This window comes from Chelmon rostratus, chromosome 1 (assembly GCF_017976325.1).
Source record: "Chelmon rostratus isolate fCheRos1 chromosome 1, fCheRos1.pri, whole genome shotgun sequence".
Taxonomy (NCBI): Eukaryota; Metazoa; Chordata; class Actinopteri; order Chaetodontiformes; family Chaetodontidae; genus Chelmon; species Chelmon rostratus.
In genome coordinates, this window is record NC_055658.1 from 1,838,109 (window position 1) to 1,865,910 (window position 27,802).

A 27,802-nucleotide genomic window follows, 5' to 3' on the forward strand; every position below is an offset into this window, starting at 1 on the left:
ATAAACTTCCGGGAAAACAACGTGAGTTGATACTGTCCACATGTCTTCAAAATATGCGCTTATTCTCACGATTCTATCGTATTTAACTTGACACGGCAGCGTAGCTTGTGATTGTGTTGTTGTGTGGAGACTTCAGAAACCAGACGAGGTCTTGTTATTCTATTTGTGAGTAGTTTGGATTAAGCTAGCCACAGTGTTAGCAGATATCACCTGTTAGAATTCACAGACAAATTGGTGTTAGCACCTCGTGTCCAGTCTAGTTCCATAGTTTGTATTTATTGTACTTCAATTACCAAACTTTACGTTTTGAAATCACTCACTGTTCAGACTGTACTGTCCAACTACACTGTACTGCCGGTGTTAGCTACAACATTAGCCAGTAAGCAAGCAAAGGTTGCACTGTAACGTTAGTTAATGTAGTGTTTTGTCGACTATGTCACAGCGCTATCATTCTATAACCACCGTCCTGTATTATCACGAGTTAGCAGTTTAATGCAGGTTACGCTAAACTACCAGCGGTATGTTTAGTGCTGTCACTTGTTTTAGGTGCCTGCCATGGGACTCACTAGCCTGGATAAGATCATTGCACTGCAGAGAAACCCTGCCAACATCAGAAACCTGTGCATTCTTGCACATGTTGATCATGGTGAGTGGACACGCTCACTTTCTTCACTCTCATCGCAGCGACGAGCGCCGATTGTTCGCTGTTCTTTACTCACACATGATGGCGTCGACGTTCATAACTTCAGCTGTCAGTCGCCAGGTCTTACAGCAGCAACCACTGAGTGTTATCTAACTGTACCAGCTTCATCTTGTAAGTGCGTATAAGTAGCTGTTGCTTGACATACAAACATAATGCTATGACATGCTATGACAAAACAAAAAACAAACAAAAGCCCTACATATTAATTGCTGTTATTTAGATATATTTAAAATTTGGATCAATTTGGTTAGATGTAGGGTTGGGCTCACAGGTATTTAGTGTAAAATGATAGAGAGAAAAGCAGCAAGTATTTACTTTTGAAGACTGATCAAAGGTGACTGAGGAAATAAAGCAGATTTGGTGTTAGATAAAATGTCCAGGCGAAAGTAAAGCTGGAAGATGGAAGGTCGAGAAATCACTTTGAACCACCTGCTTCTTTGCAGGCAAAACTACTCTTGCTGACTGCTTAGTGGCCAGTAATGGTATCATATCAAGTCGACTGGCTGGGAAGGTAAGTGAGTTTGTTCTGGATTTTGACAGTCATGCTCGATGACCTGAACATGTTGCAGTTGTAGTTGTTTTGTCATTTTGTGATGTATTGATCTACCAGCTGAGGTATCTGGACAGCAGAGAGGATGAACAGATCAGAGGAATCACCATGAAGTCCAGTGCCATCTCTCTGCATTATAGACATGGTAAGGCCGCTTCGGTTAGTCCTGACATGAAATCCATACTTGAACATTTCTTACCGTTACAAGCTGTCGCTCCATGGCGTTCAACACATTGCAGGACTAATTCTGTGATGATCTGCTGTTATTTCCTGTAATGAGCCTTATTAACCACTGTGAGCGTGCCCCCACAAACTAACTTGGAAACACTGCCTTGCCTCTTACCTCAGCAAACTTCGTTTGTCCGTTTCTCTTGCAAAGTGACAGGTCGCCATGATGCGTGTCGTGGTGACTGTCACAATAACATAATACGTGCTTGTTGTGTTCGGGGACCATCCAGAAAGATGTGGCAGTGCACTGTTTTAGTTTATTTTATTGCACAAAAAATGTTATTGTCTGGAGAAATTTTTAAATATTAGATAAATATATAATTTTTTGTATTTCAGAGTTGCCTTGTGGGTGAGACCCTTTATTATTACTGTATACTACCACTCAGTGTGATCCATTGTTGATAACTCTGCTTTCATCCTGCTCAACCTAAAGTGAAAGATCACAGTTATAACCATGTAGTGGTCTCAAGCTACAATGCGCTGAGTCGTATAGCATTAAAATATTACAATTAAAGGTAGTAAAAGTTTGACTTCACTGTAAATGAAAAGCTGATGCATTCTCTGCAGTCTATAGAAGGGGTTTTTGAGGAGAAGACTCTAAATAGTGTTTGTGTGTGTCCTCGTGCCTCCTCAGGAGATCAGGAGTACTTACTAAATCTGATCGATTCTCCTGGTCACGTCGACTTCTCCTCTGAAGTTTCCACTGCTGTCAGGCTGTGTGACGGTGCCATTGTTGTTGTTGATGCTGTGGAGGGAGTGTGTCCCCAGGTAATTATAACTGTTGACTCAGTGTTTCATTCTGTAAGCTGTTTCTCTGTAAACAAGAGACATCTTATTTACTGCAGATCTACATTCTTTCCTGTGGACATACTGAGTTTACAGACTTTAAATATATAATATAACTTTTTGTCTCAGTACTCCAACACATTGGATTTGATTTAATATTTGAAATGTAACAGTGACTGTGAGGTTACGATGATGCTTACTGGCAGATTTGATTTGATTCATTTGTTATCATGAACTTCAGAAGAACAGTGTAGGAATTATAGCACTCCTGCATCCTGTATTTAAAGTTTTTAATAAAAATACAATAGTATTATAGTATCAAAATATTGAAGTACCTTAAGTAAAAGTACTGATTATACAGAGCGGCCCATTTCAGAACCATATATGTTATTGGATTATTAAATGATTTTAATGTTGCAGGTAAACGTGGAGCTAATTTTGAATACTTTATATAAAGCCTGGTAGCCTAACCTATGATAATACATCATCATTTATTAGTTGATTTAATTTTGTATTCTGCAAAGTAGCAGACATTAAAATAAATTACAGTACAAATACCTTTGAGCCAATATTAGTTCAAACGTTTCCATCAGCAGAATAGAATTCAACCACTTGAAACCTCCTCATGTATTGATTTCTTTCGTCTTTAACTGACATTTCAGCTACAGGAGGTAATGCTTTGTTCTACAGCTCCTGGAATTTTGCATCTTTATCCAAAGTTATTTTATCCCTTAAAAAATATTTCAAATGTTTATAGAATCGATCTTTTATCATTGTTTTTACAGAAATATGTCAGATCTATGTTCTACATGAAAAAACTTAGTGTATTAAATATAGGAATTACATACGTTTGTGATCAGCAGTGTAAAAGCTCAGTTCTTACAACTGTATCATATTTATGCCCTTGGGGATAGAAATGCAGTATAGTTGCTGGTACTGATGTGAAATGTGATTTTTCTTTTCTTTTTTTTAATGTGTGTATTACATATAGACCCAAGCTGTGTTGCGTCAGGCGTGGCTGGAGAACATCAGGCCTGTTTTGGTCATCAATAAGATAGACCGACTCATCGTGGAGCTGAAGCTCACCTCTCAGGAAGCTTACACCCACCTGCAGAAGATCCTGGAACAGGTGAGGGGCCCAGCTCTCATCTGACACAGACTGCAATCAGTATATTTACCACAGGTCGTCTGTTATACTTTCAGCTGTAATGTTGCGCCACAAAGAAATCTTCAGTGAAGCTGCGTTATCAGTTCATATGAAACGTGAAAAATCTTAGTAATGTTTTGTAGACGACTGTAACAAAGCGCTGGTGTGTGTGTTCTTCCTTGTAGGTGAACGCTGTAACAGGGACTTTGTTCACATCCAAAGTGCTGGAGGAGCGAGCAGAGAAAGAAAAGGAAGAGGAGGAAGACAGCGAGACGTCGAGTGGAAATCAGGTGTACGACTGGAGTGCTGGGCTGGAGGAGGCTGACGACTCCCACCTCTACTTTTCTCCTGACCAAGGAAACGTTGTCTTCGCCAGCGCCATAGATGGATGGGGTTTCAGGTGAGGCTAGTTACATTGATGACCTCAGTGCTGCGGTGTGGCAGGTCGGGGCTCAGTTGTAGAGATTTGGATTTGAGATAAGAATTTAAAGAAAACAGCTCAAACCAGCTGACACAGCAAACCTGGAGAGGGTTAGTGTTCCAGAACAGGAGTTCTTGTTGGGGTGTCAGTATGGGCCCCCACTTTATTTTGCCCCGGGGCCTCATAATGGCTTTATATGGTCCAGAAACACCAAGTAACTTCATCAATAACCAAAACCAGTTCCAGTGTTCTCACTCACTGCTGGTAGATTGACCTGACTATATATTTTAAATTTCCACTAGATGGTGCTATCAACTTAGATTTAACACATGTGACACCGTATGACCCTCAACGTGATGAGACCAGCACAAACTCCAGCCTGTTTGTTACCTCTAAAGAACTCATTCTTATGCGAAATACTTCTTCCTAAGCTTTCATTACTTGTAATTGTGACTTCATAACATTCATTCTACATTCAAACACAGTGACCTAAAGTGTCCTTGCTGTCCTGGTAGTTTGGTGTATGGCAGTCAATAATGAGGACATGAAGACCTAGTTCTGAGGGTAGCCGTGGCCTTGTGATCACTCTCTGCTATAAATAAACAAATGAAGTCCCAATGGAGACAGCTGAGTCTTCTTCGCCTCTGAACCCAAGACTCAATGGGCCCAGTTTTAAAAATATAGCCAAACGCTGTAGCATGGTTTGCAATAAAGACCATGCTTTTCTGTGGTCAGTGAGTGGAAGACTAAGAGTTTGATTTTGTGTTTTGTAGCATCCAGCAGTTTGCCCACATCTATAGCCAGAGAATGGGTATTAAGGCAGAGGTGCTACTCAAAACTCTGTGGGGAGATTTCTACCTCAATGCAAAGGCAAAGAAGATCATGAGAGGAGCTCAGGTAATGTAGCTGTGAGTAATTCAATGTCTAAATGTCTAAAATGTGTTTCTCCCACATTACTATCTCCTATGCTGTGTGTTTGACACACTTTTTATCTGCCAATGAAACAGTTAAAGAAATAAATCTGCGGTACACCAAATACTAGAGGCATTAACTGCTGATACTTGGGTTGTGATTGAGACAGAAACAGGGCTGTTGATCCATTTCAAGAGGCACGATACCTCACTGAGCCAGATTTGTCAAGTAAATAACAGCTCATTTGTTGTTTTCTAATTACTTAGATGATTGAAATTCTTTGGGCCTGTATAAAACACACCTGTTTTGTCTGCTGTGAATGTGAAGGACACATCTTGCCACACACTTCAGTGCACTCCTTGTTAGCTTCAAGCCGCGGCACACCTGTGTGCCACTTCTCAGAGAAAAGACTTTGCTTCTGCACATGTTTGGTTTGACGTACCTTTCTGGGCGATGGAACGCCAAAGTAGCCACTTTTCAGGGACATCTCTCACTGTAGTTTACTTCACTGTCAAATTTGTTGTCGAAAAATGCACGAAGATGAGAAATGTGTATTGATGACCAATGAAGTTGTCTTCTGTTGAGTTTTATGGTGGTTGACATCCATAATTTTTGCTTCTTTTATTTTCAGTCATTGTTCACATTTGAAGGCTTTGGTCTTATGTAACACATTGCAGTTAGTTTCTTTCAGTTGGATTATTTTTAAAGTGTTTGTGCACATTTGCCATACTATGTATAACGATATTGAAAAAACACCCTTATTAATAGCCCTGTTGTAATCAGGCCAGAACTTCATGTCTCGATACACCAGCAAATGGAAATGCTGATTGGTATTCATACATGTGTGTCTGAGCTCTCACCCTCCACTCAGTGCAGGAGGTCTGCCTGTACCGCTCAGTGTGTATCTCCTCCTGTCTCTCATTTAGAACTGAAATGAATGTGGAGTATAGGTCTGTTAGATGCTAATGGACTCTGCCTGCACACTAACATACTGCTGCCCACTCAGTCGAGCTAACATGAGGCCTACTCTGCACCGCAGGAGAGACCTGGTCTGCACTCGCTTCAAACTGACCTCACTGAGCTCATCCTCATGTGTGAGATTTGAGACTTGAACTAAACCTAACCGACTGTTATATTTTAGTGATGGAAGAAAGAATTGAGACACAAGTATCTTATACCAGGCTATCCAGTTAAGAGAGAGATCTACTGATTTCTCATATCAAAATCAGTCAACTAGTCATAGGGAGAACAACTTAGCTTCTACAAAATAGCTAGATCTTCTGTTGCTCTGGATGTGCTTTGCAAAATAATATCATCAGGAAGTTAGGGTAAGAGTAGAGAGCATCTCCAATTCACTGGAGATTCTGAGGAATTCCCCTTTAGCAAGTTTTTACTTTATTTCATACATTACTGCGGTTTGCCACCATCAGTTTTCTCTTTACCTGCTGAACACTGCATGTCCTACTAGCAACATGCTAAACACAAGCCTAAAGCATGATGTAACAAAACAGCTCAAACCAGATCGGAAACATGATTCTAATCATGTTTGATCCCTCGTTAACCCCCAGTCCATTGTCTAAACAGTTTCTCATTATATATTATTGGATAAGCCATGGCTTGTAGTAGCCAGCGATAGGTATCCAGTCATTCCTGCTGTCACATGTGATTGTTCTCAAGCCATTCGATTTTAAACGATCACTGACCAGAGCAATGAAGGACCTGTGCTTCCTCTGTGTGCTCATCTGTTGCTCATCACTCAGATATTGAAAGGTGAGTGGTTTAGTGCGTTTCTGTGTGGCCAGCACTGCTGCTGTCAGGAGAGAGCAGAGGAGGCAACAGAGGGATGGAGAGGCTGACCTCTTATTCCAGCTCACTCGCCCATTCACTGGCATGAACGAATCAGAGAGGCTTTTTACAGAGAAGCACACTCACAGGATGGAAATGGGTTGTGCAGGTTGACCCTTTGAACTGTTTGTATATTTGTGTGTTTGCGTGGGAGGTTCAGAGAAAAATATGTCTTCTAGTTCCCTCATCAGTTCTTATACTTTCAGTATTTGGCTCCTGGCATTTGTTCTTGTGCAGTCAGGAGAATATAGGTGCTTCCATCATTTGGCTGCATGTATTGTTGGTGATGACGAATTGAAGAACAACTAACTGGGGCTATGTGGTATCACATTTTAGATTTCTGATCTGCTCATGTTTTAATTTGCTGTCAGTGCTGTTTGCTGTTGATACAAACTTAATTCATGTACACCTGTTTTCCTGATGAAGTCCTGATATATTCCACAGCATGATCTTCTTCAGGTGTGGCCACGACAACAGAGTCATGTCATGCACGTTTTTTCAGTCCACTCAGCCAGACTCTGGCTCTTTCCTGCACAGATATTTCACATCAGAAACCTTTCAGTGATTTCAAAGGCATAATTCCTCCTTTCCCCTGTTGGCATTTCATTTGAAACACTTGTGCAGAACGGGTGGATTTCAAAGACTGCAATTTAACAGTGATTAAATGAAAACAAAGTAGAAGCAGTTGGAATAAATGAATGAAAACAGTATTTGTTTCTTTATCATCTACTTCCGTCTTTGTCAAAAAGAAAAGATCAGAGCAGCTGAATAGCATGGTGTGTCTCTGTTACTGCATGGATGGAATCAGTGGTGTGGAAATATACTTTGTACTGGGTTTATCATGTGAGCCATTACAGTACAGTACAGTAATCCATGTTTGCCAACATGTCCAGTTCCTTCTGTTGTCCATATTTTCAGGTCCAAAAAAAAAAAGAGTCTGCCAAACTAGCCAGGCAAACTAAACGTGTTTTCATATTTCATTCCTTTTTTCAAAAGGTTTTCTTTAGGTAAATTATTTGTTGGCTTGCAAACACAAATGCCTCCCAGAGTTTTCCTTTCATTGACTAACCAGGGTCTGTCATCCTGCATTAAGGAATGGAAACATGACATTTGTTGGGGATTCAGTTGGAAGCGTTGGTGTGAGTCAGTGATAGAAGTGTTTTCCAACACTGGCAGAAATACAACTGTGTGAAAAAAAACTCTTCGCATTTTAATGATGTAAATGTAAAAACATAAGCAACAAAGTGTTTGTTATGTGAAGCTTCAATGCAAAACCTTTTTGAATAAAGGCTAAAGGGATGGGGGGCATTAAGGTTCTGGCAGAGCATAAGAGAGGCACATCCCACTGAATGTCCGAAGGTTTGCCACACTGAAACTCGACAAATGAGTTGGTCAGCGTGTTTATTATTCAGCCAGTTCACATAGCAACATCCAGAGGAGCAAACATGCTGTTTTCCAGTAAGGGTGGGCCATATGGAGAAAATATTAGCTCAAATTGTCATTCTGATGTTAAATTAAGATAAAATACCCTTATGGAATTCCTGAAAGAGCAGGTACTTTATCTAATAACAGTCATTTGTGGTTGTAGGTTATTGACTGAAGGCAGGTCGAGCTCTTTCTTCTTTCCTTATCTCTTACATTCATTCTGAGGTGTGTCTTTGTTTCTCTCTGTGCTGCAGGCCAAAGGAAAGAAGCAACTGTTTGTGCAGCTTGTGCTGGACAACATTTGGAGTTTATATGACGCTGTTGTCACGAGGAGGTGGGTGATGGATACTACGCTGGAAACACACACACACACACACACACACACACACACACACACACACACACACACACACACACACATCAAATCACACAGAAGTTAAACATTTACTTTACAGGTATCAACAGGTAACAGGGAACAAATTAATTCTCATTAGCAGCAGCAGACTGGACTGACATCAGACCAAAGGATGTGTTAGATTTGAACTCTGATGTAAGAAGAAGACTGCGTGTTGTACTTGGCCACCAATAATGGCTGCAATAACTGACTTAGTGACCAAAATAGCTGGAATGGAACAGCTACATGTCAGAATGTGTTGCTTTCACATGCTAAAGATGTGTATTGTATTTCTGTGACTAGAGACAAGGAGAAGGTGGAGAAGGTGGTGACATCACTTGGAGTAAAGGTGATGGCCAGAGACTCTCGTCACTCCGACCCCAAAGTCCTCCTTTCTGCCATCTGCAGCCAGTGGTTACCTGTGTCCCAGGCTGTCCTTTGTATCCTTTGTCTTGTGTCTTTATCTGTTTTCAGCTAAAAGTGTGTGGAACACGACCTGACGTGTTTGGCTGCCTCAGGTGAGCATTTTGGGGATGTTTGTGCATATAATGTTTAGTTTTCTTAACACACACTGTAGCAATGGTGTGTGAGAAGCTTCCCAGTCCATTAGACATGACGGCAGAGAGGGTGGAGAAACTGATGAGTGTCGGAGCGCGACGGTTTGATTCGTTACCCGAACAAACTCAGGAACTCAAAAGAGGTATACACACACACACACACACACACACACACACACACACACTGCATCTGTAGCATTGAATTTAAGGGGACCTCCAACCATTTGACATATAGAGGTCAGTAGACCAGTTGTGAAGAATATTTATCTGCTTTTTGGAATTCCCCTTTAATAACAGCATTTTATAACCAGTCACGTCTGCAGCAGGTTGCACCAACTGTAACTACATGGTGGAACTAGCTGACCGAACCAACTGGCAAGAGTAGCTTGCTACACAGGGGTGTAAAGATGAACAGACACAAGAAACAGAGATTCAGGTCATTAATAACCTCATAACCACCCAAACTCTGCATGACATTCAGAAAGGGCAGCAGGGCTGTCAAAAGCTGATTCATTCACAGCTTTCTCTCTCTGCACTCCTGTGTGAACTGGACATGTTGGCAAACATGGATTACTGTACTGTACTGTACTAGCAATTCTAGCATATAAATTCTATTTTAACAGTCAATTTTATTTCTATAGCCCAAAGTCTTTGCACTCTGCCTCATGGGGCTCTATGAAACGACACCCTTTACCCTTTGACTCTCAATTTGGATACGGAAAAACTCTCCCTCAAAAATGACCACATTGTCATATCCCTCTCTTTTAGCATAGCAGTGTAATACTGGCACGCAGTCCGGTGTTCCAGATCCACCTGTGATCTGAGACCAGCACTAGTTACATTGTTTTTCATGAACAAGACCGCCTTCATTTTTTATTTGACAATATTTTTGATATTTTTAGTGTTTGAGTCTTGCTGAAAGTGTACCTGTGGTTGCTTTACATTATGTAATATGAATGTTTTTGCCCCTGACCCCTCAGTATTGTGTATCTGCAGACACTGAGTTCAATCTGATGCTTGTCTTTACATAGCAGCAGATGATAAGTAGTGTTGAGTAAATCTGTATCTGATACATTAAATGGTCCCTATTAAACCTGACACACCTTATTTTTTACAAGCTTCTGGATCTGAATACTAAAAGGTTCAAAACTATCCAGCATAAATGATTGAAGACAATTATAATTTAATAATGATTAACAATTAGATATTATAATTAAGAATGTTGCTAATAACAGTAAGGTTGAATATTACATATGAATATTTGGTGTTTGGTATTTGATAATAATTACATATATAATGAATCAATAATTAGTGATTATTTACTCACTTACCTTAACCAGTGAAAGAAACAGTTAGTGTTAGTACTAAAAATGTGTCATTCCCCTGCAGCTGTTATTACACACAGTGGTGGCTATTAGTTGCACCCAAACCACCTGTACACCATCATCACAGCGATATCTCAGTCTTCATTGTTAAATATTAGAAGGATGGTCAATGATTAATCTGTACTGCTCATTTGAAACAGACTTTACAAAGTGCTTTACGTTTCTGGATAACAGTGAACAGATCAACAGAGAATTCATTAATTAACCAGCAATTAGAAAAATATTTAACAGACAGTATAACTAGTCCAGACCTACAGTATAAAAAGGTCTCAGATGCATGGTGCAGTTTTAAAAGTGCAATGTTAAAATGTTAACATTTGATATTCTTTGAGGACTATATCGTTTGTGTGGGTTGTTGTAACTTGGATCAGTTGGCTGATGATAATTTAGAATATGTTTAGGATATGGCCCCCTGATTGTTGTAAGATATTCTACACAATGCTCTTTATTTCTTATTGTATATGTCAGAGTCTGTGGGTTTTGTGTGTCATCTAAAATGTGTACCATTTGCTGGGACCTGTCTGGCTCTTGTGTAGTGTTTTCAGGTGTTCTTTTTCCTCCTCTTGATTGTTTTCCAGCATTCCTCCAGTGCTCGATTGGGGGAATCGCTCCGGCCATCGTCTTTGTGTCCAAGATGTTTGCCATTGACACCAAGGCCTTGCCTCAGAACAGACAGAGGTAAGTGTGTGTGTGTGTGTGTGTGTGTGTGTGTCTATCTATGGTCAGTAGATGGTGCTGCAGTGTTGATGTGTCCTTCTGCCTCATGGCTGCACATACACACCACTAACAGCACCACCACTGATTCTTTAAGCTAACAGTGTTTTGCCATCTCTGTCAGATCACTGCTGTAGCAGTAGTACACACAGAAAGAGTTGTTTCACACAAATTCCAGAAAAAACTCACCTTCTCACTTCCCCCTGTCAGTGTACATAGCTTTGGTTTTATTTGTTCAGGTTGTGAGGTATCTGTCTCTGAGCTGGAGATTATCCAGGGCAAAGCATAGCAGCCTATGATGCACATCACAACATCAACAACCATTGTTTTCATACACAGGCAGCATATCAATGCTCATCAGCTCGTCAGAGTACGCCACCGTCCGACTTCCTGACATGTCACCTCCCCAAAAAATGAACACTTTCATCATTTTCACTTACTTGCATGCTTACCTGCTTACCTGCTTGTAACTGGTACACAGATCCAGTACGAGCCTCACAAACCTGGAAACAACGCAGCAGCCGCATCAACTGCATGCTGCTGCTTTTTCATGATATGCTCCTAGTCTGTGTAATCAGCAGTTCTAATCAGCTGGTGGTCACACAGAACAATGTTGGCATATTGACATCAAATTCTCGGGCAAATATTCTGAACCCATGCTCATTTACTCAGCTTTTCTTGGAGCTTTCCTGTACCAGACAGTCTTCTTCAGCAAATGGAACCTGCACAGACAGATATGTGTTCCCAAAGTTGAGAATTAGTCTCCTCAAGATATATACTGGTAAAAAATTTTAAACAAACTGTGGCTTGCACCAAATGATCAGCATTGTACCAAGGAAACTGCAGATTAGCTGTACCTTGTTTTGTGTCAAACTTCATGGTAGCTTTCCTAGAAACTGCATCATATGTTTCTGGCAAGGCAAGACAAGGCAACTTTATCCTCATAGCACCTGTCACACATCAGGATAATTCATTGTGCTTTACAAGGTAATAAAAGGACAGCAGAGGTGAGAGATTTACAATTTGAAAAGTGCAAACATAAAGGTTAGCCAAACAAAAGATGAAGAATTTAAAAAGTATGCAAGTGCACTTTCAAACAAATGAGAATAAAAGATGAAAGAGCACAGCAAATACTCCCGTATTTAGATCTACAATTAATTTCAATTTGAATAAACATATAAATAAAGACAAAGTGAAGACTATTTTCAAGCTTTGGCCTAAAAACCGGTCAGACTGTGGGCTTGTCTAATAGCAGCCAGGAGGTTATTCCAGGTCTGTGTTGCATGATGACAAAATGCTACTTCACCATGTTTAGTTCCAACTCTCAGGACAACCAATCGTCCAAGTGGTCTGAGGGTTCAGATGGCGCAAGCTAATCATATTTGGGCCCAGAGCGACAGAGTAAGTTGTAGCTGAGCAGCAGGATCTTGAAGTCCATTCACTGGGTGACTGGTCGCCAGTGTAAGGATTTTACAACTGGTATAATGTGGTCATACTTTCTAGTTTCCATCAGGACTCTGGCAGCAGCATTTTGAAGCTTTTTTAAAAGCCCTGTAAAAAGACCATTACAGTAATGAAACCTACGGGAAATGAAGGAGTGGGTAAGCTTTTCTAGGTCTTGCTTGGACATCACTCCTCTGATTCTTGCAGATATTTTTAGAGTGTAGTAAGCAGATGAAGTGACCAATTTGATGTGACGATTGAAATTGAATTTAGAGTCCAAGATAACACTGAGATCCTGGCTTGACTCTTTGTTATGAGAGACAGGGAGTTAGTGTGAAAGCAGACATTCTGTCTGTCTTTCTGGGCTCCCAAGACAACTCGGCCTTATCTGTAATTAGTTGGAGGGAATTTAGCTTCATCCTCTGATTTGTGCTATTCAGTTGCACAAAGATCCAACAGTCACCCAGTGTAAGTGAAATAAAGATTTGCATATCATCCACATATTTGTGAAAGGCTGCTTTATTATTTGGTATAGTTTGGCCTGAAGGAAGCATATAGAGGCACTGGTAAGTTAGGATTTTAATTGTAAAATGTTCCGCTTGGTACAGAGCTTGGTTATAGTTCTTAAAGGATAACTTTCATTTTTTACAACCTGGACCTTATTTGTAGCATTAAATATACGCGCCGCTCCTCCTCTAATTTCTTCAAAACGACTCCAAATGCCACCAAAGTTGTCGGGGTGTCTAAATGGTCGTATTTAATGCTAGAAATAAGGTCCAGGTTGTAAAAAATGAAAGTTATTCTTTAAGTAAACAAATTTAATGGATTGTTATCAAAATGTTTATGTTGCATTATGTTTATGTGCCAATGTGAAAAAGTGAATAGCAACAAACAATGAAGGAATCAAGTGTTTTATTCTTTTGTTAAAATCACACGAAGAAACTTGTGCTCAAGGAGGCAAAAATCAAGTCATGGCATGTCTGTCAAAGTCTGCATTTTCAGTCTACCATCTGTTCCCAGTATTGGTGTAATTTGGTGCACCTTTACCACCACTTTCTCTTTTTACTCTAGGAGTTTCTTTTTTTCTTTTTTCATATCCTTCGTGGGGGTGATGTGAGGGGTAGACCACAACCTCTAACTCACCCACAGTCAGAAATAGTTGGATATGGTCTGGCCTGCATGTCTTGCTTCAGGATCTGAATGCATTCAAACATCACATAGCTCCTTTTGTCAGTGTCTGGAACATTAATCTAAGCCCGGTGTCACAGATTCTGTTTTTGAGCCCTTTATGAGGCTTGGAGACATGGCCTGCTACTTCCTCCAATGAGATGAATAGCAAAGCTGTCCTCACTTCAAAGGCCAGGATGACATGTTATAGCAAAGAGTGGAGTATTGCCATTTTTCATTGAAAGCAGATGCGTACAGGAGACTGGGATTGATGCTGAGAGCCATTACAGTGTTGGTCCTGGTGTTGGTTTAACAGCCTGACCTGTGGAGCACATGTGTGAGCTAGTAATGGGCCAGAGAGAGCTCATTGTCTTCTCTCCACCTCATTGTGCACTATAGAGTGATCTAAACTGTGCTGAAGCTGAAAAGTGGCTAGCTGAGAAAGCTGGTAATCAGTGTGTTATATTCTCAGGTAAGATAGTTAGCCACGTAGTATACTCTTGATCTCATCACAGATGTCACACACTCATCACGTCCCAGACCAACCCCTGCCTGAACACATGTAGACACGCTCATTGCCATGTCAGCACAGGGACTATTGGAAATGTGGTGAGAAATGTGGGTTTGCACACGGCTAATGCTTCATATGAGTACATGTCTTTTACTTTTTACACTGCGGTTTGTTTATTAAACTAACATTGTTGAATGATGGAATCAGTTATATATTTGTTGGGGCTCCATTATAACAAGTGCAAAAGTGACACACAATCAAGCAGCAAACCAGAAGACAGATTGTATAGAGACAGCTTAGTTTAAAAACACAGAGTGAGCACCTCTGAAATGTTAATAATTTCTATAGATATAGTGTTAAGGGAGCCGGATCCACTGTTCGAAGATGGCACCTTATTCGTTGCAATGAAAGATGCTTACTGGGACTGCTTTTCAGCCTTCTCCAGCCCTCCTTTGGCGTCTGTGGTTTTGTGCCCATGGAGCATGAGCGTTGGAGTTCCAGCTGACTTCCTGCTGCCTCCCAGCACACAGGAATGGAATAGAAATAATTTAGTGATACAGCTCTTGAAGACTTTTTGTTCACCTCATTGTAATAAAAGATGAAGTGCTTTGTAACACATGTTTGTGAATGGAGGGGGTTGCTTTTGGAGGATTGGTAACATCAGTCAGAGGAAACCTATGGTGTTTCTGCCCTGTCATCCATGAGAAATGTATGGGATTTGATGATAAGAGCAAATGTGTAGAATATCACCTTTGAGAACCGGGAGGCCTTATCCAACCTGAAAATGCAGATTTCTGAGTTTAAACATTGCAGTAATGTTTCATTTGCCTGATCTTGGGTCAATCTTTGTATTTTTTATGAAGTGAAACAAACCTGGAATGTCTGAAACATCTGAACTCATCTGAGTCAAACCACATCTTATTCTTGTCTTCTTAATGCGCTGAAATTCAGAAATACATGGTGAGCATACGCTTGTAGGACCTTGCGCTCCCTCGCATGCCTTTCCCTCTGTTCAGCTTCTTGATCTCCAGCCTATCTAATGCAGAGTAGGAAGATCCTACTTCAGCCCTCTGGCTGGCATTGTCTCTGCTCCTTCCACCTCCTGTCACAGGACTGAATCCTAATTGCAGACTCTGCTGATGCACTCCTAGCCAAACAGAGCGGCAAGGAGAGGAGAGGAGATATAGACAGGCTGTCGGAGATGGGTTAGAGGATTGGGAAGAGGAGATACAGATACGTAAAAAAGAGAGAGAAGAGGAAGGTATAATATAATAAGGAAGGAAAGGTCATCTCAGACTGTGAGCCACGAAGCAAAAAGCCTGTCCAAAATCTCGGCTAATGAGCCAGCAAAAGCTTCCATTCTTTTTGCCCACTACCTGCAGCAGGCACACATACACACTACTGACATTTCTGTGGCAGCCGGTGTCCACAGCTGCTTTCAGAGGAGTGGATCATAGACAGACTGTATGCCACCATGGCCTGACTGTCTGCAGTCAAGAACTGCTTTAACTGAGTGACATCTTCAGCCCAACAAATGGATAAATCAGATCAAAACTGATAGAAATTTTGGTTCATATGGAGGCACCAATAAGCATGCATTGCATTGCCATGCAGTTTTTAGATACGCAGAGGATCATTTTGTTACTAATTTCTAAATAAAAATCTAAAAATATTCAGAAATGCCTATAGATGGCTATATAAATGGTGGAATGGTTGTGGGTAATATCAGTATTGACTTTTGTCACTCAGTGACGTGTGAACATTATCTGTTAAACCCATTACAGACTCTGCCTTAAACGAACATTTCAAGCTGTCATAAACCAGAAATGGCAGCTACATGAACGCTTTCACGATCTTGGAGGGATCTGTGTGCGCGCCTTCACCTTCCTGTGGTCTGTAATGTTAATTGACTAGCTTATTGCTGTGGGAAAAATCTAGATTTAAGTGTTGTCCTATGTGCAAAAGTAAATTATATAATGCTAAAACTACATTTTTTATCAAGGAAAGGCTTTGCGGATTCCTCTTATTTGTTGTGAGAGTGAGAGGCAGAGCCTGAAAGCAGAGGTGCACATCTAGACCTGCAGGACAGTTCAGTGTTAGCATGTTTTCAGTGAGTACTCCTAGAAGAAGTATATTTTCCATTATGACAGTATAAAAGCATACGTTTAGCCTGCAACGTATTGTTTCTCAACATGTGGCACACATGCAAATGTCAGAGAGAATAGCATCTCAGTCTGTGCTCAGTTACATTTCATGCACTTGATACAGAATGGAAAGCATCCTCAATCAAAATGCTTTCGCAGTAAAAAGCGATGAAGTGTGTTTTGCAGGCAACTTTAATATCAATATATTGTTTAATTTTCCAGCACACTTTTTCCTCCATTTTCACAATGTTAAAAGGTCTGTTTGTGGTTGTGATCATCTGGTTCCAGTGTTTGGAAGCCATGACTTCATAACCGCAGCAGACGTAGCCAGAAACCAAGTCCTGGCATTGCCTTTATTACCAATGAGCGACTGATCTGACCTCTTGAGGGAAAAAACAGAGACTCAGCTGTGGCCTGATGGGAAGCATAAAGCCTCGTATGTACCCCGCAGTGGTGTGTTTATTTAGATGTTCGAGCAGCTCTGGGTTCAAATAAATAAATTGATAACCTTCACTTAAGCATCTGTCTGCTTTTGGTTTGTTTGTCTTTCTGGTTTTGGAGAGAGTAATGTGAGAGAAGTGAGCTTTCCTGAGTGAGCTCACTCGTGCTTTTTGAAGCTGTAAGTCAGTCAGGAGTTATTTCTTGTTAAGGCCAGCCCATCATCCAGTGGGGGTTGCTCTTTTGTGGTTTCGTGATAGAATCCTGAATTCAGGCTGTGGCCCCATTTATATCCAATTTATGCAAAAGAGAGGTGCAGTTGGTCTCAGTGAGACGACAGGGCTGTCTTTTGCTGTTGTCAGGGGCAAATTATGGGCTGTTTTAAGTGGTTTGTCATCATGGAGCTGAACTCTGTGTCGGCTGCCGTCACTCAGGGCTATTGTAAGCAGCTGTGTTGCTATAGTCACTGCGGTGTTTTTGAAGAGGGTATGCACATACACACATATGCTAACACTCCTACCACACTGCCCATGCACACACTGACCACACTGCATATACATGAAAACACACGGGTCATGTTTTAGACATGGTTTCTGCTCAGAGAGGTGTTGACAGAAGGCCCACACTCCAGCTGTCCAGTACAGCGATGCTGATGCAGTGCTTGTCAAAGGTGTTAATATCCGGTCCCATATCAGTTTGGTCATACAGTGGAATTTACTGTTGTAGTTGGTTCACTTTTTGGATTTTTCACAGATGATTGATCTCACAGTTTGTTTAATATGTGAGTAGCCATTCTGATTAGCAGAGGCTGGTAACAGTTGACGGGATAATAAAAGAGAAGAAGAAAAACATTCATGTGTTTTGGCAGCCTTCATCACAAAGTGAGTTGAATGAAGTTTGGCTGTCTGAGTTATCTGGCTTAAAGAAACCCCAACTTGATGATCTCAAAGATGGTTTTAAACTGATTTAGTTAACCTCAACCAGTCCAATTACAGAATGAACAGTGTTTTTCCAGAGGAGGAGTAGGTAGGTTGGTTTGCTCTGACCCTCTGAAGTGAACTTGGTTTGCTCTGACCCTCTGAAGTGAACTTGGTCTGCTTTGCAGCATACTTTAAAGTGAGCCAGCTTTGTGAGACTGGAAAGCCTGGATTTAGCACAAAGTTAACTGGCTAAGGCTGACAGCCATACGCAGTGTTTTCCCATGTCTGATAAGACTTCAAACCCATGGATCTACTGCTCAAACTGAACTTCCTGCATCGTGTTTCATCTTCTCACTGACACTTAGAGTGGCATGTACTAATAAGATAATTATTACAACCACAGACTTCCCTTAATGTTTCCCGCCTCTTTCCATGGTTTCAGCTGACAGCCTGCTTGTCACACTGCATCTCTTAAGATTCGGAAACAGCTGTTATCTGGAGGTCTGATGGGATGCTGACCTGTGTGTGTGTGTGTGTGTGTGTGTGTGTGTGCGTGCGTGTGTGCGTGCGTGCCTGCGTTTAGGCCGTTGACTCAGGAGGAGATTGCCCAGCGCAGGGAGCTGGCCAGGCAGAGACACGCTGACAGGATGACAGCTGATCAGACAGCAGCCGAGAGCTGTATGTCACAGGAAGGCCAACTGACAGGACACAGCACAGGTAAGCTCATCTCTCCACTTTTCATCTCTTTTTATTTTATTAAACACACAACAGTTGGACAAAAGACTAGTACCAATATTTTGAATGGGGTAAAATATTGGGTAAAAGTGCAATATTTAGTGAATGGGATAATAAAACCACCCAATGTACCATGCTCTGTGTGTCTTGTTTCTGTCTGTCAGGTAAGATGGAGAGTCTGACATTGAAAGACTCAAAACCAGAGGAGGAAGAGGAGCAGAAGGAGACCTTTATAGCATTTGCGCGGGTCTACAGTGGAGTGGTCAAGAAAGGACAGAGAGTGTTTGTACTTGGACCGAAGTATGACCCCGCCCAGGGCCTGAGCATGGTAAATCCACAGCTGCGAACCAACCTTTCCAGTAGCCACTTCACACTCCTCTCTTTTGTCTGCCTGGCTTTCTCTTCTGTCTGTAATGGACAAATCTGTTGTGAATTTACAAGCTTTCGACATAGAAATGTGAATAAGTTGGATGTAGCAGTGTGTGTATACCAGATGGCAAATTCATTTTTGAGGCCAGGTAACACAGAACTGCCACAGCTTCAAAATATCTCTTGTTTTTACAGAACATGCAGGTTTTCCATGATTTCCTTTGGTCTGTTTCACACCTATAGTTTGGGTGAGTTGGCACAGACCAAGGAGATAAATGACCCATTGTTTCCTGGTGTGTCTTGTGTTCACGCTGACTAATTACAACATAGCCAGTAGACTGACAGGTACATGAACCCACAGGCGCTCTTGCTGAATATTATGTATTTAGCTTCTCTGGTGTCACAAGAGCTCACAAAGGATCCAGTTATTAGAGCTACAAACAACGGGTCAATCAAAAGATACATTATTGATCATATGTCATATATAATAGTGGATAATATATCTTTTGGTTTTGGTCTCACAGATAAAGCAACAAAAATCAAGTTTTGATCGTCATTTTTCACTTTTTGACATTTCATAGACTAGATAACTGAACTCTCATCATTGCTTGTCAAAATGTGGACTCAGCACTGAACTTCATTGGACCTCTGGTGGTGGGAGGTTTCAGCAGTGTGTTTCTGCCTTTAGGATCAACATCCCACTTTGATATGTGCAGTGCAGGAACAAAATACAAGAAAGCATTATTAATAGGAAATGGTCAATTTAATTAGCCTTTCACAAACTATCCATATTAAAGAGAATATTAGAACAGCTTTGACTGTGGTTAAAGCCTGGATGTGAGAAGGTACACTGTCTTTGACCTTGAAATTAGTCAGGGTTATTAATGAACATATTAAGAGATGGAGCACTGAATATTCTGTGTTTTGACTGATGAAAGTACAGCAATGATGCTACTTCATGACAGCAACTGCATTTTTAATACTTTAGGAGGACATGGTGGCTTTGTAACACAGATCATCAAAGTCAATGACACTAGACGAATCATTAAATTTAAATTATGTTTCTGAGTCACTTTGGCCCTTATGCTCGTTCCTTCTCCTGCGTCTGCAGCTGCCAGAGGGTTGCAGTGCTTCAGACTGTGTGCCTGAAGTGCCTCATCTGTCCTGTTGTTCCATGGAAAGCCTCTACCTGCTGATGGGCAGAGAGCTAGAGGAGCTGGAGGAGGTGCCTGCAGGAAACGTCCTGGGTAAATATCTCTGTTTCTTCTTTCTGTTTATTGCATTACTGTGGCTGCTCTATCGGACAGTTCGTAAACTCACCTGGTGAATCAGGTGAGCAGTCAGAACACTTGATTCCATCCTTGTAACTTTGACACGATTGGCCCTATCTGGTGTCCATCATGTGGTATATAGATGTCAAGTTGTCGAATTCCTTTGGAGCTTCAGGGAAGTAAACATTCTGGAGTTTTCTGGTGGATAATGTTAGGTGACTGGCAGTTTTGAAGCCTCCTGGTTGACTCCTAATTGAATTGTTAGTACAAAAGATGAGCAAGTGTTTTAAAAAAAAAATGATTCTTTGATTTAAAAAGTGAAAGGTACCATACTGTTCCCATATAAAATGAAAGTAGAGAAGACAACTGTGACTCCTAAAGAAAATTTGGTTGAAACATCCAGTCACCAAGCTAGAAATCCTTTGCATGCTGCTAAAAGTGAGCTGAAGCTAAATGTTACACTTTGCAGAAACCCAATAAAACTTTCAGCAGTTCAAATCAGTTCACCGTTAGATTCTGGGTCAGTTGTGGATAAATTCAACAAATATGTTGTTGTCTTTAGTTGAGCTTTTCACCTTGCTGTCATGAGTTTGCTCTCTTGTTGTCCAGTATTATGTGGAATATGACCGATTGCTGTATATATGTGAGCGTCCACCTCTGATTGTTAGATGTTTCTGTAACTTCGGGAATAGTCATCAACCAGCACAACATCACATCTACTTGAATCATTAGACAAATTGGAGATATAGGTGGTGATTCAGGGGTCTTGATGCAGGCTAATCCACCATACCAAGGTCATTTGACACCACATTCTCTTCTCAGCCGTTCATGGGGTTTAGGCGTTAAATACCAACATTTATGATAGTTATGAGGCATTAAATCAAGTTCTCTGATATTATTGGCCGGCTCTAGCTTGTCACACATATATCAGTATCGACAAAGATGTATTTGAAGCAGTTAAGAGACTGTGACACCATTACATTGCATCCAGTGAGTGCTGACGAATTTATTTTACAGCTGTAAAATGGTCATAATTCCACAAAGTTTATATTTAAAGGTCACTTTATTTGTCTTGGGGAAAACTACTCAGCTGTAAAATATCTTCTGTTTTCATGTCTTCGAAAATAGCCCATCAGGATCTGCTGCTCAGGTTTTATTTGTGGAAACAATTTCTAATACTTACCACTCTATTTCTCTAGCACTTTTCTAGTCTTACCGACCACTCAAAGCACTTTACAGCACGTCAGTGTTCACCCATTCACACACACACTTGCAGAGGCTGCCATGCTTCGACCTACTTGCTTTCTATTGGTGTGTACAGTGTTCCACAGTAATGTCAGCGCTGATTTTTGTAGTGCCGCCACTATTTGACATGTCTTTCTGCTCTGCATTCCTCACTTTTTGAACTTGTAAGATACATTTTGAGTCGTACCCAGATCCTTCCTAGATTCCCACATCATCACTTAAAAGCCCACTCTCTATTCTCCAGGCTTGTGTGAAAGCTCACGCCTCTTCTCCTACACCCTCTTCCCTTGATTCAGCTCAGCAAATAACAGCATGTGTTCAGGCTAAATGATCATACACACTTTCACAGTCTGTCTCTGAAAGTCACACACAGCATTTCTACACACATTCCTGATATGACTTAGTGGTCCCTGCTGGCCGCCTTTCTATTCCACAGACTGTGATTTTCTTTTTTCTCAGAAACATATCCATGAAAGACCCTTTTCACTAGTCTACATATTTAGACACACATGGCAGCTAATTATGCACTATTTATACTCCCTGCAGGCTCTAGCCTCTGTAGTTAACAACTCTGTAAAGATGATTTTTCTGTGATGTGCATATATTATGAGTCTTCTTCTGGCCAAGTAGTCCAAATGTTGCTCGGGCACTGTTTGTTACATGCTTAGTTCAAATTCCTCCGTAGATCCTGCAATACATTGTGTAGAACTTATTCTGTTACTGGCTTCTGCTTTACTGTGCCAGTAATATTACATTATTTATACGATAATACAATATTTACATCTACATTTTTTGTAACCCTTAATTAAAAGTGTCTTAACTACGTCTTGACAACTGACTGGATTTAAGCCTTGTGGATTTTTGTGATTGTTGTCATATCAGTAACAACAATAACAACAACAAATGTGTTTTGTGTCTTACCTTTAGTTGTATTTCTCCATACACATGGTTTTTAGGTAGTTTAAAGACATCTATGACGGTGTTGTAACTGTGATTGGCATGGCATGGACCCAAATGCAGACTTGCAGAAAGGCTTGAAAGGTAATAATATATTTGTCCTGTGGTTTGCATTCAGAATCTGTTAAGCAGGATCAGGTAAACAAAGGAGTTAAGTGCATGTTGAGGACAAAGGTTGATCGAGAGGCAAATTTTTGCCTTGCTTTACTTCCACTAATTTGAGTGTTGATATGGTTTGCAGTCCATTTTTATTCACCACAACCATTCAGTGTCTGACTGTACAGACATTAGCTGTTGCTTGCTACCAATGTATAGATAGATAGATATTCGTTATTTATCCCAAGCTGGGAAATTGCAGTGCAGCAGCAGCATTACACACGTCGATCACCATCTCTCTGGTTTTGCTAATGTTCAGCGTCAGGTGGTTCTGTTCGGACCACTCAACAAAGTTGTAATGTAATGTATGCAATGACTGTGTGTGGGTGGAAGTTCAGCTAGTTGTGTTCATAAGGTTGCCACTGTGCTCTGACCAGCTGGTGCACTATGCTAATTATCTGTGTCCATATATATAGAAGGGAGGGTCACACTCAGCCATGCATTGTTTAATTATTTCTTTCAGTTATCTACCTGGCAGTACACAAAGTGTTTTCGGCCGTCCAGTCTCAATGAGTGGATACAAATGCAGGCATACAACCTCTATTGAAGGGTGCCAAGCAAGTAAACAGGTGAAGATATCGAATATGTTTAATGTGTAATGTAGTGATTGTTACTTTGTGCAGTATTGATGTGACCGGACATTAATGCTCCTTGGCACGTTCAGCAGAACGCTGCAAATATTGAATGAAAGTCTGACTGTGTGACATCCTCCAGCGAGGCTTTCATGAATTATGAAGGAGACGTGCATTAAGATATTGACGTACAGTCATCAAGCAGTAAGGGTGTGGGGCCGAATGCAGAGCAGGAACAAGTTATCAATAAGACGATCTGCCCTTGAGTGAGCATCACAGATCCCTCTGCTCCTTATTTAGTTTGGACTGTCAGCTCACAGATGGGCTGTAAATGGGTTTTGGGAGTAGCCCACCCAGTCCAGAGACTGGATGAACCCAGCCTTCTTCGGCTGGTTGCACAGAGATGAGATTTTATGGCTTACATCTAACATGCTTAGACTTCTTGACTCTTTTAAAGGTAAACTATGCAAGATTTTATATATTTATATAAAAAAAGCAACTGTGCCATTCTGTTTATGATTTAAAACTGCTCCTTGCTCAAAATCAAACTACGATCCTGTGATATATTCATCATATTAGGACCAGCAGTTTGACAAAACATACTCAAACTCCTGCGTAGGGAATTAGACTTGAAGGGCTCTTTTGCTTTGTTGTGTTTTCTTTTGTTTCATGTCATTAGTTACCCCAGTGGTGTGCATCTTAGGAGGGCAGTGTCTGTAGAGTTTGCTCCAGACGGAAATCTCACAACTGTGCGATGCATTGTCATAAAATTTTGTACAGACTTTTCTGCTAGTGCCATTATGAGGTTGACATTTTGGTTAGATGTTTCGACAACTATTGGATGGAATGGAATCCATTTTCATACAGATAGTTATGGTCTCTGGAGAATGTATGGTAGTAATTTGAATTATTCCCTGACATTTTCATTAATGCTACCAGAAGGTCAAGTCTTTCCATTTTTAAGTGGAATACTAACTCTCAACTTCTACTAAATGGATTGGCACAAAATTTGACGAAGACATTTAAGAGCCTCAGATTATGTATCCCAATTATGCTGGTGATCTCCTGATTTTGCTCTAGCGCCATCATCAGGTCAACTTTTAATTTGTCCTTTGGTTTATTATCAAATACCTGCAACACTGGTGTTCTGGCGAGGGACCTTTCCCCAGGGCGTTGTCAATCTCAGAGACATTTTTTCCACATTCTATTCTAATAATCCATTTATTAAGTTATGTTGTTGCAAAAAATATATGTGGAGAATACAGACATGCAGGCTTCATAGATCAGAATGAAAAATAGCCCTTGTTTTAATGTATGTAGCATGAACTTCAGTTCCCTCCCACATGACATTTTTGTAATTTGAAGAGCCTGACCTCTCTATTACTAACACACTCTCCAACTCCACCTCCATACTCTATATTGTGATTCTGTGTAACACTCAGTGAATGAAGCCAGTTGTTGGCGAGTGAGTGTTCACAGCAGATTGATACATTTAAAAAACGCCCGAGGGAGGAGTTCCTCTTTATATTCTTTTTAACTGTAATGGTTCAGTACATTGCACTAAGAAGCTTGATGACTAAGCAGAACGCTGATCTACTGGCAGGTTGTGTGCAAACAATTTCTGCATGTCCCAGAAAACACGCTCTGTCTTTCTCTGTGCGTCTGGGCCATATGGGAGCCATCATTCCTGTCCCGTTAGTGGACTGAGGGCAGGGAGGAAGTTGGAGCACCAGTGTGTAAACCCACCAGGCTTTGCCTTGATTAGACTCCCATTATTTTCTGGCGGCTGGAGCAAGTAATTGGAGAGGGAAAGAACAACACACAGCTTTCTCACACAAATATACACACAAAGCAGCATTTGATGTCAGAAACATCATTTTCTAGTTAACCACATGACAGCACACTGCATGGACTGCATGACAAAATGCTGTGTTTGTCTTTGTGTGTGTGTGCGTGCGTGCATGTGTGTGCGTGCGTGCGTGCGTGTGTGCGTGCGCGTGTGTGTGTGTGTGTGTGTGTGTGTGTGTGTGTGTGTGTGTGCTCAATCATTCACTGGAGAAGGTTTCCAAATCCAGGTGAGTGGCAGGTGTCACTGAACCTCAGCAAGCAGGATGTTTGCTTAGGATGAGCTGTAATAAAGGGACAAATCCAGCAGGGATGAGGATGTTTGTTGTTTTTTTGTGGAAGCTGACTTACTTTCACATATATAGAATACATAACTGAATCAATGCTATCGCTGTATCTACAAGATGTTTTATGAAACTAAAAAACTTGACTACATGCTTCAGCCCCACAAAGGATCTTTGGGTAGGTAACATGCATTGCCATATGCCACTGTGTCATTCTTGTAACTGCCATAAGATGGCGTCAAAGTACTGCACATAGTGGTTTTTGTTTTTTATGAATCAATAGAAGAAATGACTGTAGTGATAAAGGAGTCACTCATGAACTCAAGCCACAGAGAATAATTACCAGACGGTGGTGCTGAGCTTTTTAACAGCTTTTCGCTAACTGTTTTGGTTTTTCCAGATTGTAACTCGGCTCTCATCAACCATGTTGTCAGCGGGCAGCTGTTTTCAGTTAATGAAAAAAAAAGAGAAAAGAAAAAAAAAAGATGAAGCCACTGTACACCACCTGACCAAAACCCAAACAGCAGACAGACAAAGACAGCGGCTGGTGAACTAAGTGGAGAATTTAGCATGTAAAGAAGTTGGTGGAGACCAGCAAAGAGCTAAAAGGAGAATGAATGTTGTACTTATATTCATCAGGCCAGAAATACAACTCCAAGTAAATGGTAATGTTCTGTGTCTGCTGGATGTGTAAGTAGCCAACTGCTAACACTTTTGCAAAATATTTTAATGATGTGCCAATGTTCTGCTGTCCCAAGTGGCCCAAGAAACAAACCAAAAAACAACTAATGCAGCTTTAAAACAACAATGGTCACAAATGATATAATTTATTCTCAACAGTATTACAAAAGGTCTAAAGTAAGGGATTTTCCAATGCTGCATAGTGACTTCATACCTTAATTATTTGTATTTAGCAGTGTAACACCTCACATAAGAAAAACTCATCCTGCCTTTGGGAGTTCCAGTGAACTGTGTTTTTTTTCTAGGCTTTCCGGTTTTAGAAGATCAGATGAATACTTACAAGGTCTACAGGCGTAAATCTGGTGAAATTTAAACACTTAATATATCATCAGAGAAAGTTAGGAAGTCCTCACGAACAAAAAATGTTTATTGACCTTTGGGAACTTGTCAAAGTCGAGTTCCACCCATACAGACACAGAAATAAGTCCAAAGCATATAATAATCCCATAATAATCACATTAATGACTTTGACAGCTGCGGTATTTGTCGCTGTTCTTATTTTCCATGGCTGAGTTATTACCACAGTGACCTTACTCAGTCACAACTCCAAGGAGCTTTCTTTCTCTATATCTCCCTTTCTTATCGGCTCACATTAACAGTTCCAGCAGGAGACAGACTAAAAGACTTTGTCTCTGAAAGCTTAACCACATCAGATCATATTCTTCATGCTGAGTTGCCTCCAGCTCACATTTCCATGTTGATCTCTAATAAACGATCACAGCATGCTGTCATCTGGTTCATCTTGTCTTCTAGATAATCACTGGGAGTTGACTGCTTTGTCAGGTGTCTTAACAGTGTATAAGGACATTCTGGGTAAAAACATAGGTTAGTCATTTTGACTTTTCCCGTAGTCTTATTATAGAATATACATATCTCATATTGATGTATTCTATGTAGTTATTCATGTAAAACAGCAGCACCATTGGACATGATCTGTCTAGTATAGTTTTGGGTTTGGTCTGTTTTTTATAGTTTGGGCAAATTCCCTCTTACTTCCAGTGAAGGGAAATCTTAATGTGATGGTATGCAGTGATATTTTAGACAATATTGTTCATCAGTGTGCAATTTGGTGCCAGTTGAGTTTGTTGCAGGTGTTGCTCAGTGGATTTTCATTTCTGAAGTCTAGCTGTTTGCACAGAGCTGTTCACTCTCTGTTGCTTATGCTCACTTGGCATTTTGCAGCAAGGCAAAGCAAAGCGAAGCATATTTCAGAAGCTTGATTTGCTCCCTTGTTGCCTGAAATACTTAACTTGAGATATTTGTTATATTGTAAACTGTTCCTTGAGTGAACAACATCTAGAAGAAGATTCAGGTAGTTGACAGCTTGCACTCATTTCTTCCAAAGCCCAAATTGTGGACTACACTTACATACTGCATGGCTCTTGATGATGGTATGTTAACATTATTTACCTCTTTATAAATGTCAGCATGCCTGCTTGTCTTTGTCATTTTTCTCTTTCTTAGTACTTTTTTTTTTTACTTTGCTAGCATTGTCTCTTCAAATGCAATGCTGCATTGTAAAGGTAAACAGACCATGACCTGAATGTTTGACTGTTGTAGCGGCATCTCACAGTGGGTGTTAGTAGCCTTGCTAAAGACCCTCCTTAATAGTACTAGCAAAGGGGAAAAAGTATGGTGTGATAAACTGGTAGGAGTCAGTGGGATGTAATAGTCCCAGCAGACTCAACTCAACTTTGAATGAGACATTTACAAATGTAAAGTTCAGTCTAGATAAGTCAGTAGGTAAAGGCAAATGTTTGTTGATGTTCAGGGTATTTGGTTTTTGGTGTTCAGGCAGCAGTAATTTAAATATAAGAAAAAAAGGATTTAGGTTAGAAATTCATAATAATTACAATGATCAATCTTATTTACATGATACTTGACAAAAATACAGCACAGGGGGCCAAGTAAAATACAATTATTTATATATATATATA

At 40.6% G+C, this 27,802-nt stretch overlaps 1 protein-coding gene across 2 annotated transcripts in view; it reads left to right on the forward strand.

Moving 5' to 3' along the window:
• efl1 (elongation factor like GTPase 1) overlaps nt 1–27,802 on the forward strand; it is an 81,289-nt gene continuing 53,487 nt past the window's right edge. The window contains exons 1-15 of one of the 2 annotated variants that reach the window (XM_041933627.1): nt 1–21; nt 547–646; nt 1,147–1,214; nt 1,314–1,398; nt 2,116–2,249; nt 3,259–3,396; nt 3,600–3,814; nt 4,609–4,732; nt 8,272–8,351; nt 8,715–8,851; nt 8,989–9,111; nt 10,932–11,031; nt 18,274–18,407; nt 18,590–18,753; nt 19,906–20,041. In XM_041933627.1, the coding sequence (XP_041789561.1) occupies nt 556–646; nt 1,147–1,214; nt 1,314–1,398; nt 2,116–2,249; nt 3,259–3,396; nt 3,600–3,814; nt 4,609–4,732; nt 8,272–8,351; nt 8,715–8,851; nt 8,989–9,111; nt 10,932–11,031; nt 18,274–18,407; nt 18,590–18,753; nt 19,906–20,041 (1,729 nt within the window). In that variant the 5' untranslated portion in view covers nt 1–21; nt 547–555. Of the gene's footprint in view, nt 22–93; nt 166–546; nt 647–1,146; nt 1,215–1,313; nt 1,399–2,115; nt 2,250–3,258; nt 3,397–3,599; nt 3,815–4,608; nt 4,733–8,271; nt 8,352–8,714; nt 8,852–8,988; nt 9,112–10,931; nt 11,032–18,273; nt 18,408–18,589; nt 18,754–19,905; nt 20,042–27,802 lie in introns of those variants that run through there. The other variant, XM_041933619.1, reaches the window with a different exon arrangement.